Below are 19,979 nucleotides of genomic sequence, written 5' to 3'. Positions count from 1 at the left end.
GCACTACAGATCTCAAGATAGTATATCCATATGTTTATTTGATTTCCCCCAAGGGTTTTGCACAATGGTGCTTCATTATAATCAGTACCTGCCATGGCCAATCATTGAACACTTGACTGCACAACACTGCTACTTGAACCAGCTCGAGACTAACTTTCTAAGCACCACAAATTGCTCCATATTTTAGATGCGCAACTTATGTGACACTGTGCGGCTTTCGGTAACTAAGCAGCTATCCGTGCCTTCGGACAGTTGTACTACTGGGTACCCCCCGAGCCACTAGTCATGTGTACTATGTGTTGATGAAGTCACTAGTCGTACCATGAAAGGTGCTTGATTTATGGTCCCTTACACTACCTCAAAATGAATAAAAAGTCTTATACTACTTATATAGCACATGTTTGTGTATTTATAGAGCTACTCTATTTAATCATGAAAAAAGTATTAAGTCACTAAAAAAAGCACCCCATAATGTTTGAGCAACTGCTATAGTCACCTCTAAATTGTACTAATTGTTAATTAGTACTAATTTGTTTACTAATTGCCAATCAATTTATTTAGTAATAGCATGATCACTTATGTAATTATTCTATTTGAATTGGTTACTATGGAGTTCACAATAAACTGCTTCATAACAACACAAATGCACGCACACACAGAAATTGCCTACTCAGCTGTTTTATATATTCTCTATCATGATTTCTTATACAACCAGCACTCCTCTGACTATACTTCAGCACAGAGTGTTTCTGTGACCATTATGGCCACCACTGAAGTTAAAAGTGCTTAGTTGTTACCACTAACTTACGAGTCCAGTTTGTACACATACAGGTACTTGACAAGGTCCTATACAGGCTTATCATAGACATACCACACTGATGTGTGGTATACATATGGTGGAGACAAAGAATTTTGGTCTGGCTCCATAATTTTTACCTCCAAAAGAAGATAACTCCTATGGTACACACTATGGTACATACAGGTAGTTGTCACTGAATCGTGATGGTGTGATTACAGATGACTCAATGAATTTTAGAAAAGAAATGTGCTAAAAGTGTTAATTAAATTCTTAATGATCCAATCCCATTTATAGCACACCTGTTATAACCATGAATAACAATTTTCATCACTTAGTGTCTGATTTCTGTCACTGAATAATACCAAGAGTACATATTTTTATTATGTACTCTTGATAATACCCATGGCTATTTGATTAAGGCTTGTTTGTATAGTTATGGAAAGAATGGTAGTGGTTGTCTCAAAATGAAAACAATTCAGCCTTTAAGGTGATGCATTCTTCGGTTACTTAAAATGCAGACAAGCTGCTGTGAAGCCTGTCTGTCCTGCTTCTTAACAGTTCTTCTATAATGAAGAAACTCCTTTAACTATGGACAAGTTTCAAATTTCAAACATACATGTCTGGCTTTGTGCAACTTGTTGTTCAGCTTTAACAGAGACCATAGGCAAGGTGTCCCGACTATGTGAACACTTTGAGAAATGATGCTGTCAGAATATGGAAATATGTGATATTTCCAAAGCCTCTGAGAGATGTATGTGAGAAACTGTCTACTTTTTAAGTGAACTGTTTGATTTTAACCACCTGTGCTGTATTCTTAATTAGAGTTTTCAAATTACACACACCTAAGTTTCATTGCAGCTTTGAATTGTGACAGAGCGATTCCCTAAAATAAATGACACCTGAAGACAATTCTGTGTGTCTTCTTTACAATCACATCTTCATTATTGTCAGTGGACTTTATTGCAGAGAAATCAATTTATACGTAGATGTGCTCTCTGCCACTTCTTATGTAACTAAACAATACACTATTACTTCTGTGTTTTCTACTTTCTAGAAAGACTGCCATCAAAATATTGTACCACACTCCTGTGTGTGTGTGTGTGTGTGTGTGTGTGTGTGTGTGTGTGTGTGTGTGTGTGTGTGTGTGTGTGTGTGTGTGTGTGTGTGTGTGTGTGTGTGTGTGTGTGTGTGTGTGTGTGTGTGTGTGTGTGTGTGTGTGTGTGTGTGTGTGTGTGTGTGTGTGTGTGTGTGTGTGTGTGTGTGTGTGTGTGTGTGTGTGTGTGTGTGTGTGTGTGTGTGTGTGTGTGTGTGTGTGTGTGTGTGTGTGTGCTGTGCTGTGCTGTGTAAATAGTTAACTGGGTTGATCTAATACTGTCGTTGCAGTCACTTTGTGTAGGTACTGTAGGTGCATTCTGTATGGCTGAAGTAATTGATGGGGTGATCGATCAACGCCAGCCACACGTCAATGGGACCATTAAATAGTTACACCATGTCAGAATATGTGCTAGTCCTGCTGTTCAACTGCTTTACTCTATATGGTGCTGCACATACAGTAAACTGCTTTCTCCTAATTGTCTGCCAGAACTCTTTACTCAACCAAGTTCCATGTATGCACATACTGACTTTCAATTGAGAGGATGACCTCTGTATGTACTAAATTGGATTAGATAGCATTAGAAATAGTACTTTCCAACCCTTACACTGCATTGCAGAGGGCAGTAGTTCCCTTCTGATGATATTGACAGGATCTGTTTGAGGGATTCTGCTGTACTACTCTATTCTCTTTTGGTGACTGTTTCTAAGGAAGGATTGAATACTGGCAAATGTTTTATGTAAGGACTCTTCATAAGAGAATGCCTCCATATTCAAGGAGATAGTTTACATTCCATACAGGTCAGTGTCACTGATACACTCTTACCAGTTGAAGGTGTGAAACAGAACACATCTCATTCAACAGACTCCTTTACTTTGTACATTGGTATGTCTTTCTTACACATGGTAGTTTTTAATAGCCATGGAAGTGACCATTTTTAGGGGCTATAACTATAACTAAAGGCACAGGAAAATCTACTACTGTATATGTGTGAAGGTTAGTTTTGATGCTAGGTTTGGTAGGGCAGTGGACAACACTTTGGGATAAGATTTGGAGTAGTAGTAAATCACCCCGCAGTTTTATTCTCTTCTGTGATGTGAAGGAAACCTTGATTACAAGCATGTAAAAATAGCAAATCCATTTTAATAGTGACAGACAATCTTGTACATGTAATTGTGTGTCCTGTCTGTTACCGTGTCAAGAAAATTTGTTAGTTAAATCACAAAACAGCAAGCCGGCACCCACAATACATTGTTCCATCTTTTATTAATGCACAGTATGATTTCATCAGCTGCTCTTATGCATTGACAGAAAATCTGGTTTCTGCTGCCCAAAAGACCTTCAGTGTAGCGTATGTTTTCACTGTTGACATGGTTAATTTGGTTTGACAATATTCATAGTGAACCAGTACTCTAGGCTGGCTTCTGGTCTTTGGGCAATAGTGGTCATGTTGTACAGTAATACAAGGCCTGCTGGTTCTACAAGATCTTGGTAACCACATCACAACCACGCTTGTCTGTTGAGGCATGCTTGATTGCTCCCTGTCAATTAGGTAGGCCATTAATGCTCTTATGGCTTCCCTCAGAGCCCTCCAATGTTTATTTGTCAGCACCGTAAGGCTTCATGTGAATATCTCGAGTGCCACAGATCGTCCCATGCAGTTAGCGAGATTATAGCGTTAGCCATTAGTCGTTGTCGGGTGTACTGCCAGTTGTGGTGTCAAGCTATTAGTGTTAATGGAGTCATGTTGAAGTTGAGATAGTGTTTAGCCAATCATCACTGTTAACTTCTAGTAGTTGTGGTAAAAAGACTGTTGTTTACTGTTATAAAGAGAAGAAGACTTGTGCTGTTCTTGTTTGTTTTACTATGAGTGAAGTTATGAAGAGTGCTAGCTATATCAGGGTGTGTTACTTTGTGGGGGGGGGTGGGGTAGGGGAGATTTGTATCCCTCTCTGTTTTTCAAATACACAGCCTATGCCTTCTTCAACTACTGTGACACAACAAAATGGACGAATGCATAGATCTACCAGCCTTGTATCCGACCAGTGAGTCTATTTGTATATTGTACATGATAAGTAGTAAAATTAGATATATACAGTACATATGCTGCCTCATTAGTTTTATTTGCAGGCTGTGTTTTGTTAGAGGCCACTGTGGGCTCCAATGTACTGTATAAATCACTAGATTGGTAGCTGTGTTATAAACTGATATCAGTGCTTGCATGTGGGGGGGGGTACATTTGTGTACTTCGGTGACTACATTAATTCTTGCACTGTGCTACATGCTATTAACAATAAGTAAATGATACACAAATCACTTCCTTTGGCATATATTACTCAGCGAAGACCTGAAAACTTCACTCCTATACTTTATTTATTGCACACTTAGGTAGGTGGCTTTGTTTAATCTTTTGACCTATCACAGCTCATTAAGCTTGTGCAATGTGTCATTTATGATGCACAAACGTCATCATGGCAAAGGCGTAGTAGGATACATGATGATGATGATGATGATGTGTGTTACAGATCAAGGGAGGGATGGTTGTATTGTAATGAAACATGTTTGGCATGCAACAGTTGTAAGGTGAAGCCTTGATCACCCCCACCACTTCTGTGTTGCTTCTGTAACACCATACTCTGCCCGTGTATAGTAATACTGCAACCCAGTATGATAGTATCAAGTTTCTGAGTGAACGTGTTGCTTCATGCTGTTTACAAATTCATGTAGAACGGATTTCGAGTTGGAACAACAGTTTACTAAAGTACGACGGAATACACACGGCCACCGACTCCCCATGACTCCTTCGTGTAAGCGCACTTTTATTTTTGTTTGAGCTTGTTGTTATTTTTTTTAAATTTCTTAGCTGCCTTGAAAGCATTTAAAGATAAACTAACACCTTATGAAAAAGATGAAATTTTGGAATATCCTGAGGTCTGGTTTCTTGGTCTTGAGGCTAAAAAAATAGAGGCTGTACCTGGGGCATCACAAAACAGCGGGTTTGATGATGAAAATGGGAATTATATTAAAATGTTGTATGATCATTTGGCATATCGTTATGAGATTCTCGAGGTGATTGGTAAAGGATCATTTGGACAAGTTGTAAAGGTAAGTAATAGGGTAGTTTTTTTTATTATTATTACTCCTCACTATTGGTAGGCTCTAGACCACAAAACTAACACTTACGTTGCAGTGAAAATCATTCGCAACAAGAAACGATTCCACCATCAAGCATTAGTTGAAGTCAAAATTTTGGACTCTTTACGCAAGAAAGATGAATCTGGCAACTACAATATTATTCACATGATAGAATATTTCTACTTCAGAAATCATTTGTGTATTGTGTTTGAACTGATGGGGTGAGTGGTAGCTAATGGCAACAACCAAGATGATACTTTTATTCTAATTAATCCCCACCCAGAATGAATCTCTACGAGTTAATCAAAAAGCACAACTTTCAGGGCTTCAGCATTCACCTCATTAGAAGGTAAGTATTTTTACTTAATAGTTATGCTATATATTTGTCTCGATTTGTTTTTTTGTAGGATAGCATTCTCTCTTCTACATTGTCTCAACCTTCTACGACAGCAACGTATAATCCACTGTGACCTCAAACCTGTAAGTGTATACTCATATCTGATTACTTTCATGATTTGATCAATCGTAGGAGAACATTTTGATGAAGCTAGGTACGCAGAGTGCAATCAAAGTCATTGATTTTGGATCAAGCTGTTACGAACACCAACGTATCTACACTTACATTCAGTCAAGATTTTACCGGTCACCAGAAGTCATACTGGGTATGTATGTCTTCTATTTTGGTCCATTCCTTGCCCAAATTGTAGCCACACTCCTAATGAATGTTATTTCTCCCCCTCAGGCCTCCCCTACAGTATGTCAATAGACATGTGGAGCTTCGGTTGCATACTAGCAGAACTGCATACAGGTATGTAAGACTGTGTAAGGCTTCATCTCATAACTGTGGCTTCTAGTCTGTATGGCTTCTGGAATCACTTTTCCTGTTTTGGTAAATGTGGAATGTAATGTTGTGCATATGTGGGTTCAGTTGTTGACTGTCCTGGTGTGCTATATTTAGGCTACCCTCTTTTCCCTGGTGAGAATGAGGTGGAACAGCTTGCTTGCATCATGGAGATATTTGGGTTGCCTCCTGTTAAGCTGCTTGACGAGGCACAGCGAAGAAAAATATTTTTTGGTTAGTGAATAGCATGTTAACGTGATGTGTAGTCAAATCCCATGACATATGCACGCATGCACATGGATACTACAAACACATGACACACATGCACACTACAAACACACACTGATTTTGGAAGTAAGCTATCAATAGATGGTGCTTGTCTTGAGTAGAAGTCACTTCAGATCATTAACTGCTGTTTTGAAGTTGGCACATGTACACGTATACACTATACAGCCCCCCCTGTCCATGCACATTGCAGTCTTGCAACACTCAAACCATAGAGGGTACCACCATTGATTGAATGGTAGGATTATCCCAGTTACTAACTGTTCACTGTATTATGAGTGTTCTTCAAGCTATCTGTTACAATGTGTACACTTAAAGTTGTTCTTCTGTTGGTTTCTGATACTGTGTAGTATAACTAGCTACTGTTTCTCTTCTAGAGTATCATATAGTACCTTGTGTCTGGGTTACCTGTTGGCTTTAGATACTGCACATGGTATGCACACACACACACACACACACACACACACACACACACACACACACACACACACACACACACACACACACACACACACACACACACACACACACACACACGCACGCACGACACACACACCACACACACAGTTACAATTGGTCATCTTTTACAGACTCCAAAGGTAATCCTCGTTGTATTGTCAACTCCAAGGGCAAGAGACATCGACCAGCTACCAAAGAACTAGCAATAGCACTCAAAACAAATGATGCATTATTCTTAGACTTCATCAAAAAATGTCTCTGGTAAGTTTTTTTGTGATTTAGTACATGTATAGTCATAGTATAACTGTTCCAAGTTAGATTCCTTATAGTGTTCTTTTGAAGTACTGAGGAATCCAGTATTAATGTTCTTGTGTCATAGCAACCAAACTGTTAAATGTAAAAGTTTGGAATAGTTTAATCTCGCCTGCAGTTTAATCTTCGGTTAAGTGTCATTGGTGTTGTTTGGTACATAATTGCTTCAAAAGATTGGTTGAAAAATTTGTAGCGTACTTTCGGTTATTCAGGTGTATTGTGACATCAAAACTGTCAAATGTTAAGTGACAGAAAGAGAGTCGTATACATGGAGAACATGCTATACACATGCGCACGCGCACAGATGCACACATGTACTTGTTCAAATACATTATACAGTTAGAGGGCAAAGTAGGGTTTGGTCACTTCGGTGGGGGAGGCAGAGAAAATTCATCTTCATAAATTATTATCTTTCATGTCAACATGGGATGTGTAATAAGCTTGTGATGATTTGTCAATGATTACTCTTGTCTTAGTGGGTATTGTAGTGGTGTTTAGTTTCATTGTAGCAGACTACGTTACATTGTTCTGGCTCCAGTAGAAGTTGGTGTGCATGTGCGCACGCGTGTGTGTACAGTGTGGTGTGTGTACGGTTTGTATGTGTGAGACAGCGCTACCAAGTAGTCAGATTCCCCAGCCTGATAATTTCAAGGTTCCAGATTTTGATGCTTGGTTATGCCCAGTTGCTTGTTCCTTGAGCAAGAAACTTTACTTACACCCTGTTAGCAAATCCAAAGAACTTATTAGACAGTTAGACTTTAAATAAACCCTCCGTGAGTCCAGAAACATGTGAGTGCTTTACCATACATTGGTCTCCATGTCTCACTTAGTGGTGTCGGGTTGATGTGATATGTTAGGTTCCTCATCCTCTATTTGTGAGAAATAGGACAATCCTCCTGTGTGTTACCAGTTCTGTCTTACCTGCATACCTAAGTGGTGCAAAGATACAGCTTACTAAATGGTGATACTACACTGCCTGAGGCTGCCAGAGGGTGTTTTATTTAGTGTATGCATGCATGCACATGTGCGCATGCTCATTGTATCTAGTGTGTCTGTGTGTGATGTCTAGTGATGTGCAATAATACCGATAGTATGATAATCGTATCACGAGATCCATTATTGTGATAAATTATGATAATAGTTTGTGATTATCGAGTGCAAAAAAAAAACAACCAGATATTCTTATCTCAAAAGACCCTTACAATTGAAGCATTTTCAATTACTTAATTTAACTCGCAATATATGCTGTATTTTTTAAGGTTTGCTTTCTCTCTCTCTCTCTACATTTGCTGTATTAACACTTGTTACATTTCGGTATGGCATAGGATCAAGCACTACTAAATTATGCAACTTATTATTTGGATCTACTATTGTGATAAACTATCGAACTATCATATAGTGATGCAAGTATCATGATAATCGATATAATAGCAAAGTCATTATCGCACATCATAGTGATGTCCATTTGTTAATGTATGCAGATACTACTAATGGTATTAATTTGTGTACAGTACATCAGTTGATGACTCCAACACACTTGACTGCTATTATAAACTAAACAATGAGCAGTTTTGCCCAGTAGTGTAATGCGTAATACATAATTAGTGGAGTTCCAGTTGTCCAATGTCACCGTATCAGTACTGATTTGGGTAGGATTACTGTGGTCTCACAAATCAGCTGATATTTTCATGTTGAGAGTGGTTAATGTCGGTATTGTGTTGGCAGGTGAAATGTAATTTCGTGACGCAGAAATGATGTACATTGTTACATTATTATTATATGCTCTACCATAAGTGCCAACTTTGTTGATATAGAACTGTAGGCTCACTAGATGTTAAATAGTGTATGATAATCCAATATTGTTATAATGTTTGAATTAAATATATTTCACATTTTCTGTGAGCTGGACCCAATCAGTAAAATGCCATGCATGCATAGGTGTCCATTTCTTTGTAAAAAGTAATGCTGTGGTTGTTCTGGAGGAATTTAATAAAAATTACATTAGAAATGCCACCCGTGTTAATATTGAATTTGCCTGATTATAACCCTGCCATAAAGACAATTGCTAAGACAACAATTGCTTTCATTATACACATACAGCTAAGCATTTCATGTAATCAGAGACTAACTAAGGTCCTTTCATAGCAAGCAATATCCTCGGGAGTTTTTCCCCCAAAATTTGTATGTTTACTATTTGGGCATTGATGTTCTGATGTAGTAGAACAAAATATGCATAGTGCATTCTGATTGGTTGTACCAGTTTTACTAATTTAGTACATCTCCATTGTAGTAATCATTACCAGACCGTTACTGTTTGAGTAGAGGCGAAGCTACAGTATCATTTATGATGGCGACTTGAAAGTGGGCATCAAATGAAAATTTGTTGAGGTGTTCTAATCACACAATTAGCAGAAATTTAGCACAAACTTTTATACCATATAAAATTGACACACTTTTGTCCATTCGGTAATCAGGGTCAAATGAAACTCTTGTTATCCTTTAGGTAGTAGGTAGTCCTTCAGATAACTGCTAGCAAGAGTATATAATGTGGAGGGCCTCCACATTATATACTCTTGCTGCTGGTCACACGTCATACAGCATAATCAACCCTCACCTATTGGAGTGATGATTATCCAACAATCAAAATAGCACTTTTCATTATAGCCACATATTAGAGACACTAGTACAAGGAAGAAATTTCAAGGGTTCATAGAAATAAAAGGTAGGGAAACAAGGAAGGTACACCTGCAGATTATTATTATACTAGTGGATATTTAGTCCCTACATACTTCAGTCAGGTTGCTTTTTTGTAACATAGTAATGAGTGATGAACCCATGTTTACTGCTTCAAAAGAAATAATTGTGCCAGACTTAATGTTTTCGTCTGAAGGTGTGCTTCAACTATCATTCACTGAACAGTGACGTGACTTCATTTTCAGCCACATTCAGCCTGTAATGCGGCATTACAAACAAAGGAAAGAATGAAAAGCATCTCGTAGGTGACTTCCATTACAAATGTAGGGAAGCCATCATGCGCTTACTACAATTCGATACCTTGTGCTGTCAGCTAAAAGTAATGGAACATGAAGGAGGAATAAGGTGAGTCCATGTATTGTTTGTACTGCAGTATGCCAAAAGGCACGTGTCGGGCTGAAGCAACATCTAACTGAAAAAAAATCAACCCTGCAACCTTAGAGGTTATGTTTGTCTGAATGCATCAGGTAGTTAGTCAGTAGAAAATCCCACCAAATAAAAGTTTTTAAAATTCCGTAGAAACCTATTGGAAGTGTTTTGGGTCGTATTAAGCCACACTGGTTATACCTCACCAATACTGCCAAGGCGCCATGAAAGTATTGTGAGGCTAGGCTGGTTTCTGGTCAACAGATTTTATTGTGAGAAAGTCCAAACCTCCAGGACACATGGTATGGGTCTGCTGTTAAGAATAGCTGGCATCAATACAAAGGGTTTCTTTGGGGGGTCCCAGTGTCACCCATACTAGATCATCTGAGTTATCTACAAGTTCACTCATCTCCAGAGCTTCTGTTTGGTTACTCATACCTGTATCTAATGGCCATCTCATACCTGTATCTAATGGCCATGTATGTGTATTGCATACAGTAAGAATCAATAATTTACTATTGGACTGTTACGTAATACTCAGAATAGGTAAACAAACCAGTTAAACTGTTGAACACAAAGACGTATTTTTCCATAATTACACAATCAAATTATCAATTTGTAAACAGTACAACTAGTAAAGTTAGTCAGTGATACAATTAATGATATCGTAAGTATCACAATAATCAGTGTGTACACTAGCTCAGGATCCCTTTGTCAGATAACTTCCAAAGTCTGCAGCCAGTTACAGTTGTAGTTTTCTTCTCTATAAATCAGACCCTTGGTAAACAGCCCACCCAGCTGGTGGGACTTGGTACTTATTTACTGGGAAAGCAAATGTCCAAACTGTCCTTGCCTTGTGTAACAGGTATACTAGGATACTTTTAGAATCTGTGTAGGCTCTGGATAGTGAGGTTGTGTGTGACAGACTGCTGACCCTGTACGGTACACTTGTACCTACACTCACACCAGTGGTTTTGTGTAAATTCATGTAAGCAAATCACCTGTTGATGTGTAATCAATAAAGAAGCCATAGTTGTACTCCTCCCACATATATTATGAAGTGAGCTTTAATTGGGATATAAGAATCTGCATTCGTGTAATCATGTGAGCGTGTGTGTTTGTAATAAGATGGATACTCCTACATATAGTTTGAAGTGTGTGGGACACTTGCTGTCACCTGTGTTCCATCCTTTACAATGTACTTGTTAATGATATCATTTCTTTTCCCTATCTAGTTGGGATCCAGAGCTGAGATTAACACCAGAAGAAGCACTGAATCATGATTGGATATTAGAGGTGTGTGTTGTAGTGATATCATTGTTCATTACATCATTGTGTTGTATGCTATAGGGTCGTCTGGGTCGACCAGCACACTCCACACTGCCCACGTCCCGGTCCCTCAATTCACCCACAATGTCTCAGTTATCACTCTCTTCTACACACACAAACTACACATTAAGAAATGGCTACACTACATCAACTAAGCCCAAACTATCAGACAGTAAAGAGAAAAGACTACAACCAATTGGTAAGCTGTTTGATACGTGTGCGTGCATGTGTATGTGTGTAGTGTATACGTGTAGTGTATGCAAGCAGTGTGTGTAGTGCTTTTCAGTTTCACAGTCCTCTGCTATCTTGCAGGAGCTGCCAAAACAGATGTTATATCTACAGCAGAAATCAAGGTTAATGGACATTTACCAGAAACATCAGTTAAACCTCATCAACGACGGTACAGTGAGTCAACAGCACGCAGTCACAAAAGTGGATCAGAATACACATCATCACAACCATCAGAACATTGCCTACCACCAATAGTATAGTATAGTAACACACAAAATTCAGAGATTTGAAAGAAAGAAAAACTACTTGTAAAATAATTCTTAAATCTCTTAAATTGTTTGCCAATCCATTTTTTTTTTTTACTTTATTGTATACAATTTCACAATATTTGTAAAAATTCAATTATTTTTGTACTGTAAACTCTGATGTCGTCATGGTAATATATTTTTTGTTTTGACGCACCTGTACATATCTTTTGTATGAGCATTTTATGAATATTTATATTTTGTGCCATGAATTAACATTATTGAAAAATTATATCATTTAAATATTCTATTTGTTGCACACCACCATTGTAGTTCAATTAAAGCACACCACTGATTCAATACACTTTCAAGCTATTTTCCAGTAGTTTGTAAATGTCTTCACTGGCTGGAGGCTGTGGTGCAATTTTCAGTACCCTTTGCTGTAGCAATATTAATGTTTGTGATTTAAGTGATTCAGTCTAACTAACCTGGGGTAGTGTTCCCTCTACAAGTGCTGGTACATCTTCTCGTTGGTAACCAAATGCTTCAATTCCATTGGGAATCATCAATTCATTCATGTACTTTCTCAGAATATCTGCCAATACCCTACCTGCATCATCACGATTTACATTTGTGACATCGGCTCCTGTTGTCATGGATGTGATAATGTATTCAACCATATGCATGTGGTGGTTACCTAGCAACTCGGCAGCCTCAATGTGACGGTCTGGACAACAGCTAGCAGTAAACATAAACACTGCCGGGGCAGTAATGACAACTGACAACCCATGAGGCTGTAATATAAACAAACATCACACACACACACATGCGACATACAGTGAAACCTCACTTAGTGGCCAGGTCCAACGAGTCCAAACATATTTTCCATTGTATTACATGTATTTAATTATCGTTAATAGGGCCACCTCATTATTAAGGCCAGTGGCCACATACTACAGGACCAAACTGGTAAAACTAATACAATGTTCCCTCAGTAAAGAGGCCAAAATGAGGAGGCAATCATTGCAAAAGTCGCCGCTCTTTTCACTACTGAAAGCTGTACCCATTATTCTGGCAATATACTTTTCTAACCATTATGTCTCAAGTAATGCTGGAATAATTGGTACAATGCATATTCCTTGATAAAATCTAGTGAATCTACATAGTGTGGTTAGATTAATTGTAACTATTGCTGTTCCAGCTAGGCAGTGGCTGGTTTGTTGAAAGCCTCGTAATAGGTTTATTGAAAACCTTGATAATAAGGCCACTTTTGTTTTACGGCCACATTAATGAGGTTTTTGGTATTAGGGCCACCTCAGTAATAGGGCCACTTATCATGGATCCCATAGGTGGCCCTATTAACGAGGTTTCACTGTATGTATGTATGTGTGTGTGTGTGTGTGTGTGTGTGTGTGTGTGTGTGTGTGTGTGTGTGTGTGTGTGTGTGTGTGTGTGTGTGTGTGTGTGTTTAGTGTTTGCTGGTGGGGTTAGGGTTTTCCTTAGGGTTAACACACACACACACTACACACTACACACTACACACTACACACTACACACACACTAACAAACACTTCACACACACACATACACACGCACGCACACCACACACAAAATAAACACACACAATATACCACTAATGGTTTCTGTGGATTATAGTCCTTAGCATGATAAGATTTTACCAGTCCTGATATAGGATAAGACAACCCATGACTATAGAGTTATAACTACATTCAGTAATGCAGATAATGAATGCCTACCATAGGTGCACTCCAGCATTGCCAAATCCTATCCCAGCATACACACTGGCCAAATGCATGGCAGAACGTGCCTCAAAGTCCTCAGCATCAAATACAGACCTACAGGAAAAAGTATGTGTACAGTGGACCTGGTTACACATCATCATGATTTAATCACCGTTTGAAATATTTGGCAATGATTCTTAATGCCTGCTTGGACCAGATGTCTGATATTGGATTGCTTCCTTGATAGGCAGGACGGTCCTTAGGATTTTCTGGCCTTGGAGTGCGCTCATTGTATGGAATAGCAGTATAACTCTCTAAAGCATGACTAGCACACAATATACAATAACATACAGAGACTACACAGGCTTACCATAGTACATCAAACCCACTAAAGATGGCAACATTCTGTGGCATGTATTGCATGTGATGAGGGTCCACTATGCCCAACAGTGGACGTAAACTACGACCAGCTATGCCTGTTAGAGTAACAACACTGTAAGGATAGTCGTTTGTTCATATTATCCTACAATTGTTATTGTTGAGTTTATGCTTCAGATCCCAACTGTATTGCTATGTCTTATCAAGACACATGGTAGTGTGTCGTACAGCCAAGAAAGCCGGTGTGTCACACCGTGGGTATACTAACAAGAAAGAAAATGTGGTTTCCATGCTTACGCAGCTCCATGCTTCCTTCTCCAAATGAAATGATATTTACCCAAATTTGAGGAATGTCACCTTGTGCGTTCATGATATACGAGCCCAACATAATTTCTTTGTATTTTTTTCCTTTTTTGTTCCTTTGTTTGGAGGGGGACTTAGATTTTTCTTCTTTTTTTGAACACTTCACAAAAACTGTTATAAAAAGCAAACATGCAACTCAATCACCTTGAAATTTAGCTTACTTCAAGGATGCATTCACATACTATGTTGGGTGCAAATCTAATGAATGTTCACACAGAGTTATGGACAATTATTTCCATTAAAAAAGACCAGTCACACCTGTAGCATAAACCACTTATGGAAATAAGTTGAAAATCAGCCTGTGTTATGTTTAGTTTACGAGCACAAAAAATGTCAAAAAGAGGCCATAGTTAAAACCAGGAACCTCCATACTCATTTCTGCTACTGTCAGTTGATTGGCTCACTTAATTTTTAAATTATTCTAGACCTACTCAATCTACTAAGAGAATCTAGATTGTTCTAGAAAATTTTATGCGTGTTCTATTAGAAGTCCTTGAAAAAATGTGCACTATATTAGAGTATTTTAGCAAATAGTCAAATAAAATCTGCAATGTGATACTATTGCAACTTCTATCACCAAGCTAGTTTATGACTGGCCATGTCATATTTAAAACACAAAAAGAAGTGAAAACAGCCAAGCTGTAAGTGTAGCTCTTGAAGTTGAAAGCCTGGGTGAAAAAGTTGTGAAACTAAAGGTAGCGGGCTGCAATGATGTTAATGATAATGGCTGTTAGTATTGTTAAAATTATTAGCACATCCACATCATTGCAGCCATTTCTTTGACAGCCACTTTTGATTTTACAACCCAGGCTTTCAAAAGCTGCACCCTTTTACAGCTTGGCTGTCATCATCCCAATGTTTAATGATTCTATGTAAGTAATACACTATCTTCTTTAAATAGGCTAGAACATAGTTTTATGTGTATTGTCTTACATTTAAAATAGTCACATCCAGGGAGCTGGCAGTAGCACAGTGGTTAGGTCTCTGATGTATTGTGAAAAGTAGTGAGATTAAGTGCAGAATTTTCCACAAAAAGTTTTTGGTATGTTTTAAGTCAGTCAAATGTGTGACCCCAAAAAAATAAATAACAGCCAGTTTAACCTTTTCACTTTCTTACAATAGAGAGATAGTGATTAACAACAGACAGCTAAATACTCTAATACAGCATTCAGCCAACTCTAATAAACAGTAAGGTACCTGATGAATAATAAATTGTGAGTGACCCACATGAGTGATAGTGCTACTTTCACAATTGTAGGATACAACATATCACGATTATATTAACCATCATGATGTTATAACTCACATGTATCAATAGCATCGTGTATACACAACTTTGTATGAATTATTTATTTAACAAAACAAGGTGAAATTGTTCAACACAATTAAGGCCATAGGTAGTTAGAGTTGAATACAAACAGCATAATGAATAATAGTATCCTTAGAAATTCAACGGTATCTAACAGGTAAGCTTTTTAACTACATAGTAAGATTTAATCATGCAATGAACTGTCTCAGAAGTTAGGCTTTTTTTTATTCTGGAATGTGTTCTTCTACAACAAGATGCACCACGATTTTGAATTTACCATGATTTTGATTTACCAATATACATTCACAACATCATGATTATTTATAATACATATCAACATTACGATGTTCAGAGACAATCATGATTAATCCCACAAGTGATATAATCTCCCAACCCTAACCTAATGCATACACTGGTTTATGTCAACTTTCCTGATCTGAAACATAAAATTAACAATAAGTGGCTATAGTAACAGTTACTGGACACTTTGATTAAGGACTACAAATTAAGGAAAACAGTTTTTAAAATTCTTAACAGGTTCTACTTGCCACTTAACTGTAAAATTTACACATATGACAAACACAAGTGTGTAATATGCAATAGAAGAGCACCTGTTTTAGCTTTCAGTGGTTTGTAGTCAAAGATGGCTACTCCTGTAGTCTCACTTCCTGTATAGCAAGTGATGATGTCATTAGTTGGCCATACCCACTTTAATAGTAAATACCTGTTCCTGCAGTAGTGGGAACTACATGGAGAACACAAAACACTCTAATAGAACATTCACAATAATTATAGTGGACTCTGTAATGTAAATACTCAGCTTCCTTAGTCTAAGGCCCAAAGAACATAAATAAAATTAGGACACCTGGCTGGTCTCAAGGTATCCACATTACACTGGTTCCACTGTGGACCCACAATAGCTAATGACTACTGGTCAACAATCAAAATAATAGAAGTTTTCTTGTATCCACCAAAGCCTAAGGAAACTCCAAACGAGAGTAGTTTCTGCCAGCAACATCGGTGTACTAATGTTTTGAAATGTGACAAGCTAAATAAATTGTCAACTTCCCAAATGGAGCAATAAGCTTTTACAATAGTTATCATACACAGTACAAACTACATAGCAAGACAGATTCTCATTTGGAGTGGTATATATATATATAGCAGATAAAAATATCCCCAATGTAAAAATACTTACTACAAATCAGTGGCTTTAGAGTGGAAGTAATGGGTAGTCCTCGTCCAATAGGTGCATTTACAAAATCCAGAAAATCATTGCCAGGACAACACATATACAAATTGGCAGCTTTTGCTGTGTCCATGACAGAGCCACCTCCCACAGCTAAAATACCATCAAACCTTCCATCTGTAGCAAACTTGATAGCATCTTTAAAACTACACAACCACATAAGGTAAGAGTCATTGTCTTCATATACCTTATATCAGAAGGCTCTATTGATACATTGGAATAAACTTCATATTTTACATTGTGTTTTTCTAATGAAGCAATGACGTCCAACATTGGGGGAAGTTTAGCCAACTATATCAGATGAAATGTGGTGCAATGAACTATATAATAATAACTCACATTTTTATCAGTAAAAACAGCAACTTTTCCCAAGCCAAGGTTGACCATGTCCTAAAGTACACAAAGCTGAATTTAACAATGACTACTAGATACATACCATTCCGACTTCTTGTGTAACCCCTGGTCCATATCTGATGTTGGAGGATGCCATCTCGAATGCATAATCGCTGCTATTCTGATTGTGTGCATGTCGCCAGCCCCTCCTACTAGCTGCAAGACACTATGGTGACGACGTAACACGTCACGAGTATGTATAACCTCTTCCGAAAGCGGTTGAATGCGCTGGACAGGCACAACTGTGAGTATCAGTGATAGTGTTACAATATGGATGCTATTAAACGCCTACCTGATGCCGGAAACGGCTCGCATAACTCTTAGAACTGCTTCCCTGCTGGATGCCATTGTTTACCGTCTTGCACACGTTCCGGATATTTTAGAATAGTCTTGAAAAAGGATGGTTAGGTTTGTGGTCGTTGTGGTAATAATCGCGGTTTTATCACCGTTTGTGATCAGCCTCACACCAGGTGAGACATCTGTTATGATAACTAGGTACTAGATGTGTCACGTATCTGATATTTATTTACTGTGACATTCCATTCATACGTGGGAAGGCTCTAAGCACGTAGACTATCTCTGTGTATTTAATATGTATATTGACAAGTTTAATGAGAGACAACACAACAAGTGTAAAACGCTATTACTTTACACAGATACTCCACACTACTTGGTTACACTTCCAGACAAAGAATTGCTGTGTTATGGATTTCAAGGGATTCCATTGTTTCCGTATAGTCTCATCTCTACTGAATTAGTTTCGGTGAACAGTTATGTCAACGTCAGTTCTAATCCCCAATTTCTACTACAAAACATTATTGGTGTAAAACTGATTAATAATGATGAGAATGCCCTCAGGGGGATGAATATTGTCCGTGTTGTCGTTGAGGGTGATACAGCTTATGTCAATGACATGGGGGGTATTGATATCAAGGACAAGACGATGCTGTTGGAAATGAAAGACAGTGATGTGGAGTTTGAGGTGGCATCATCACAGCACACTGAAGTGAAGGTCAAGCTTCAGTATCCTCCTGCAATGGTAAGAATCATCGCATCAAACGACAAAAGCTTTAATGTCCTTGTAGAAGATGCTGACACAAAAAACACCTCTGTTCATGGCATAATGGGTAAGTAAATCTATTGTTCAGAGTAAAAGTATGCACTTTAAATGCCTTCTAGGACAATTTTTACAGAAAGGGGTGCATATTGATAAATCTAACAAGCTGTTATTGCTACCTGGCCGTGGCACAACACCAGTCTACCAGTCTCATGTTTGGCCTGAGTTGCAGTTGGCAGAGTACAAAGACAAGAGTTGCTGGCGGCCTGAAGTGGGGCATGTGGCCACAGAGGGGGAAAATTATGACTACATCACCGACCACATTACTGGAACAAAATTCAAGTTCTCTTGCTCAAAATTAAAATGATCTCAAAATTAAAATAAACAGTTCAACATTCATATTTATGTAGCTGCGTTTTACACAATTTTCTATTTGCAATACAAAGTTTTTGTTAATTACGGTGCGCTTTAATTAGAAACCAACTATATATATTATTAACTGCGCATGCGTATGTGGTTCCTCCCGTCCACGTGCTCGACCGTCTTGTGGTGCAACAATCGAAGATGAGGTGAGCGACTATGTCTCCTATCTCTTGTGCTAGTACTGTAACGTTTAACTCTCACAAACACTGTTAAAAGCAGTGTGTGTTATTCGTACGCCACTGTTGTGTTTGTCGATGGCCGCTGTTGTAAACAGTATGATATGTAGTTTGTTGAATTGTTTAAGTGGTGTGTTGGGTCGTTACTACCCACCCGTGTGTTACACAAACGTGTAGTGGCCTTTATTTTCGTGTATGTATTATCTTACTATTTCTCACGTGATGCAGCACGTTAAGATTACAGAAGAGACTGGCTGCCAGTGTACTCAAGTGTGGGAAAAAGAAAGTCTGGCTTGACCCCAATGAAACAACTGAGATTGCCAATGCAAACTCCCGTAAGTGTTCTTAAGAAACTAGTGTTTAGCAGCATGTATTAAATTTGGGTATGCCATCTTCCAGGTCAAAATATTAAGAAGTTAGTTAAAGATGGGTTGATAATAAAGAAACCACACGCAATACACTCACGTTCACGAGTGGAACGAGCCCTTGCTGCCAAACGTAAGGGACGCCACAGTGGTTATGGTAAGAGGAAGGGAACTGCAAATGCTCGTATGCCAGAGAAAGTTATCTGGATGAGAAGAATGCGAATTTTGCGTCGCCTCCTCCGTAAATACAGAGAATCCAAGAAAATTGACTGCCATTTGTAAGCAAGCAGACAGACACATTTCTATGTTTTTTTCTTGTATTGATAGGTACCATAATCTATATGTCCGAGTAAAAGGTAATGTGTTTAAGAACAAGCGAGTTCTTATGGAGTACATTCACAAAAGAAAGGAAGAGCAGTCACGTGCTAAACAATTGGCGTAAGCTAATGAGGACTTTAGTTGTGTGGCATTAATTAGAGTTCATTTAGTGATCAAGCTGAGGCGCGTCGTCTTAAGAGTAAGATGAGTAGACAACGTAGGGAAGAAAGACAAGCTGCCAAGAGAGCTGAATTATTGAAGCAGTATGCAAAGGAAGATGAAGCAGCTGATGCTGCAAAATAGACAATTGTTTTTGCTTTATTGTAAAAATATGATAATGATTACTGAAGAGGATAA

General features: G+C 38.3%; 4 protein-coding genes across 5 annotated transcripts in view; 3 read left to right on the top strand and 1 right to left on the bottom strand.

Moving 5' to 3' along the window:
• Positions 1 to 12,121, top strand: part of LOC136249682 (dual specificity tyrosine-phosphorylation-regulated kinase 4-like) — a 21,418-nt gene extending 9,297 nt beyond the window's left edge. The window contains exons 8-20 of the mRNA XM_066041766.1: positions 3,864 to 3,937; positions 4,620 to 4,699; positions 4,756 to 4,997; positions 5,049 to 5,248; positions 5,311 to 5,376; positions 5,435 to 5,507; positions 5,557 to 5,689; positions 5,770 to 5,835; positions 5,986 to 6,102; positions 6,744 to 6,873; positions 11,280 to 11,340; positions 11,395 to 11,572; positions 11,686 to 12,121. Coding sequence (XP_065897838.1) covers positions 3,864 to 3,937; positions 4,620 to 4,699; positions 4,756 to 4,997; positions 5,049 to 5,248; positions 5,311 to 5,376; positions 5,435 to 5,507; positions 5,557 to 5,689; positions 5,770 to 5,835; positions 5,986 to 6,102; positions 6,744 to 6,873; positions 11,280 to 11,340; positions 11,395 to 11,572; positions 11,686 to 11,864 — 1,599 coding nt within the window. The 3' untranslated portion in view covers positions 11,865 to 12,121. The remainder of the gene's footprint in view (positions 1 to 3,863; positions 3,938 to 4,619; positions 4,700 to 4,755; positions 4,998 to 5,048; positions 5,249 to 5,310; positions 5,377 to 5,434; positions 5,508 to 5,556; positions 5,690 to 5,769; positions 5,836 to 5,985; positions 6,103 to 6,743; positions 6,874 to 11,279; positions 11,341 to 11,394; positions 11,573 to 11,685) is intronic.
• On the bottom strand, positions 11,952 to 17,692 carry LOC136249683 (hydroxyacid-oxoacid transhydrogenase, mitochondrial-like). Its single transcript, XM_066041767.1, has 15 exons — positions 17,576 to 17,692; positions 17,488 to 17,525; positions 17,327 to 17,439; positions 17,230 to 17,280; positions 17,078 to 17,181; positions 16,840 to 17,036; positions 16,366 to 16,386; positions 16,253 to 16,309; positions 13,962 to 14,067; positions 13,764 to 13,916; positions 13,607 to 13,705; positions 13,481 to 13,559; positions 12,547 to 12,643; positions 12,338 to 12,495; positions 11,952 to 12,289 (listed from the first exon to the last, which is right to left on the bottom strand). Exons 1-15 carry the CDS (start codon positions 17,629 to 17,631, stop codon positions 12,206 to 12,208), a joined length of 1,413 nt encoding a protein of 470 aa, XP_065897839.1. The 5' UTR covers positions 17,632 to 17,692; the 3' UTR covers positions 11,952 to 12,205.
• On the top strand, positions 17,522 to 18,792 carry LOC136249688 (uncharacterized). Of its 2 annotated transcripts, XM_066041772.1 has the most exons (4): positions 17,522 to 17,753; positions 17,940 to 18,322; positions 18,369 to 18,410; positions 18,463 to 18,792. In XM_066041772.1, exons 1-3 carry the CDS (start codon positions 17,684 to 17,686, stop codon positions 18,405 to 18,407), a joined length of 492 nt encoding a protein of 163 aa, XP_065897844.1. In that variant the 5' UTR covers positions 17,522 to 17,683; the 3' UTR covers positions 18,408 to 18,410; positions 18,463 to 18,792. The 2 variants fall into 2 exon arrangements, with proteins under 2 accessions (XP_065897844.1, XP_065897843.1); XM_066041771.1 differs by having other exon boundaries at positions 17,539 to 17,753; positions 17,940 to 18,410; positions 18,463 to 18,790.
• On the top strand, positions 18,785 to 19,979 carry LOC136249691 (large ribosomal subunit protein eL19-like). Its single transcript, XM_066041776.1, has 5 exons — positions 18,785 to 18,909; positions 19,168 to 19,274; positions 19,339 to 19,582; positions 19,632 to 19,742; positions 19,793 to 19,979. The coding sequence occupies exons 1-5, from the start codon at positions 18,905 to 18,907 to the stop codon at positions 19,923 to 19,925; spliced, it is 600 nt and encodes a 199-aa protein (XP_065897848.1). The 5' UTR covers positions 18,785 to 18,904; the 3' UTR covers positions 19,926 to 19,979.

The sequence above is a fragment of the Dysidea avara genome, chromosome 3 (genome assembly GCF_963678975.1).
Source record: "Dysidea avara chromosome 3, odDysAvar1.4, whole genome shotgun sequence".
Classification (NCBI taxonomy): Eukaryota; Metazoa; Porifera; class Demospongiae; order Dictyoceratida; family Dysideidae; genus Dysidea; species Dysidea avara.
This window is presented reverse-complemented; position numbering and strand designations above follow the sequence as displayed.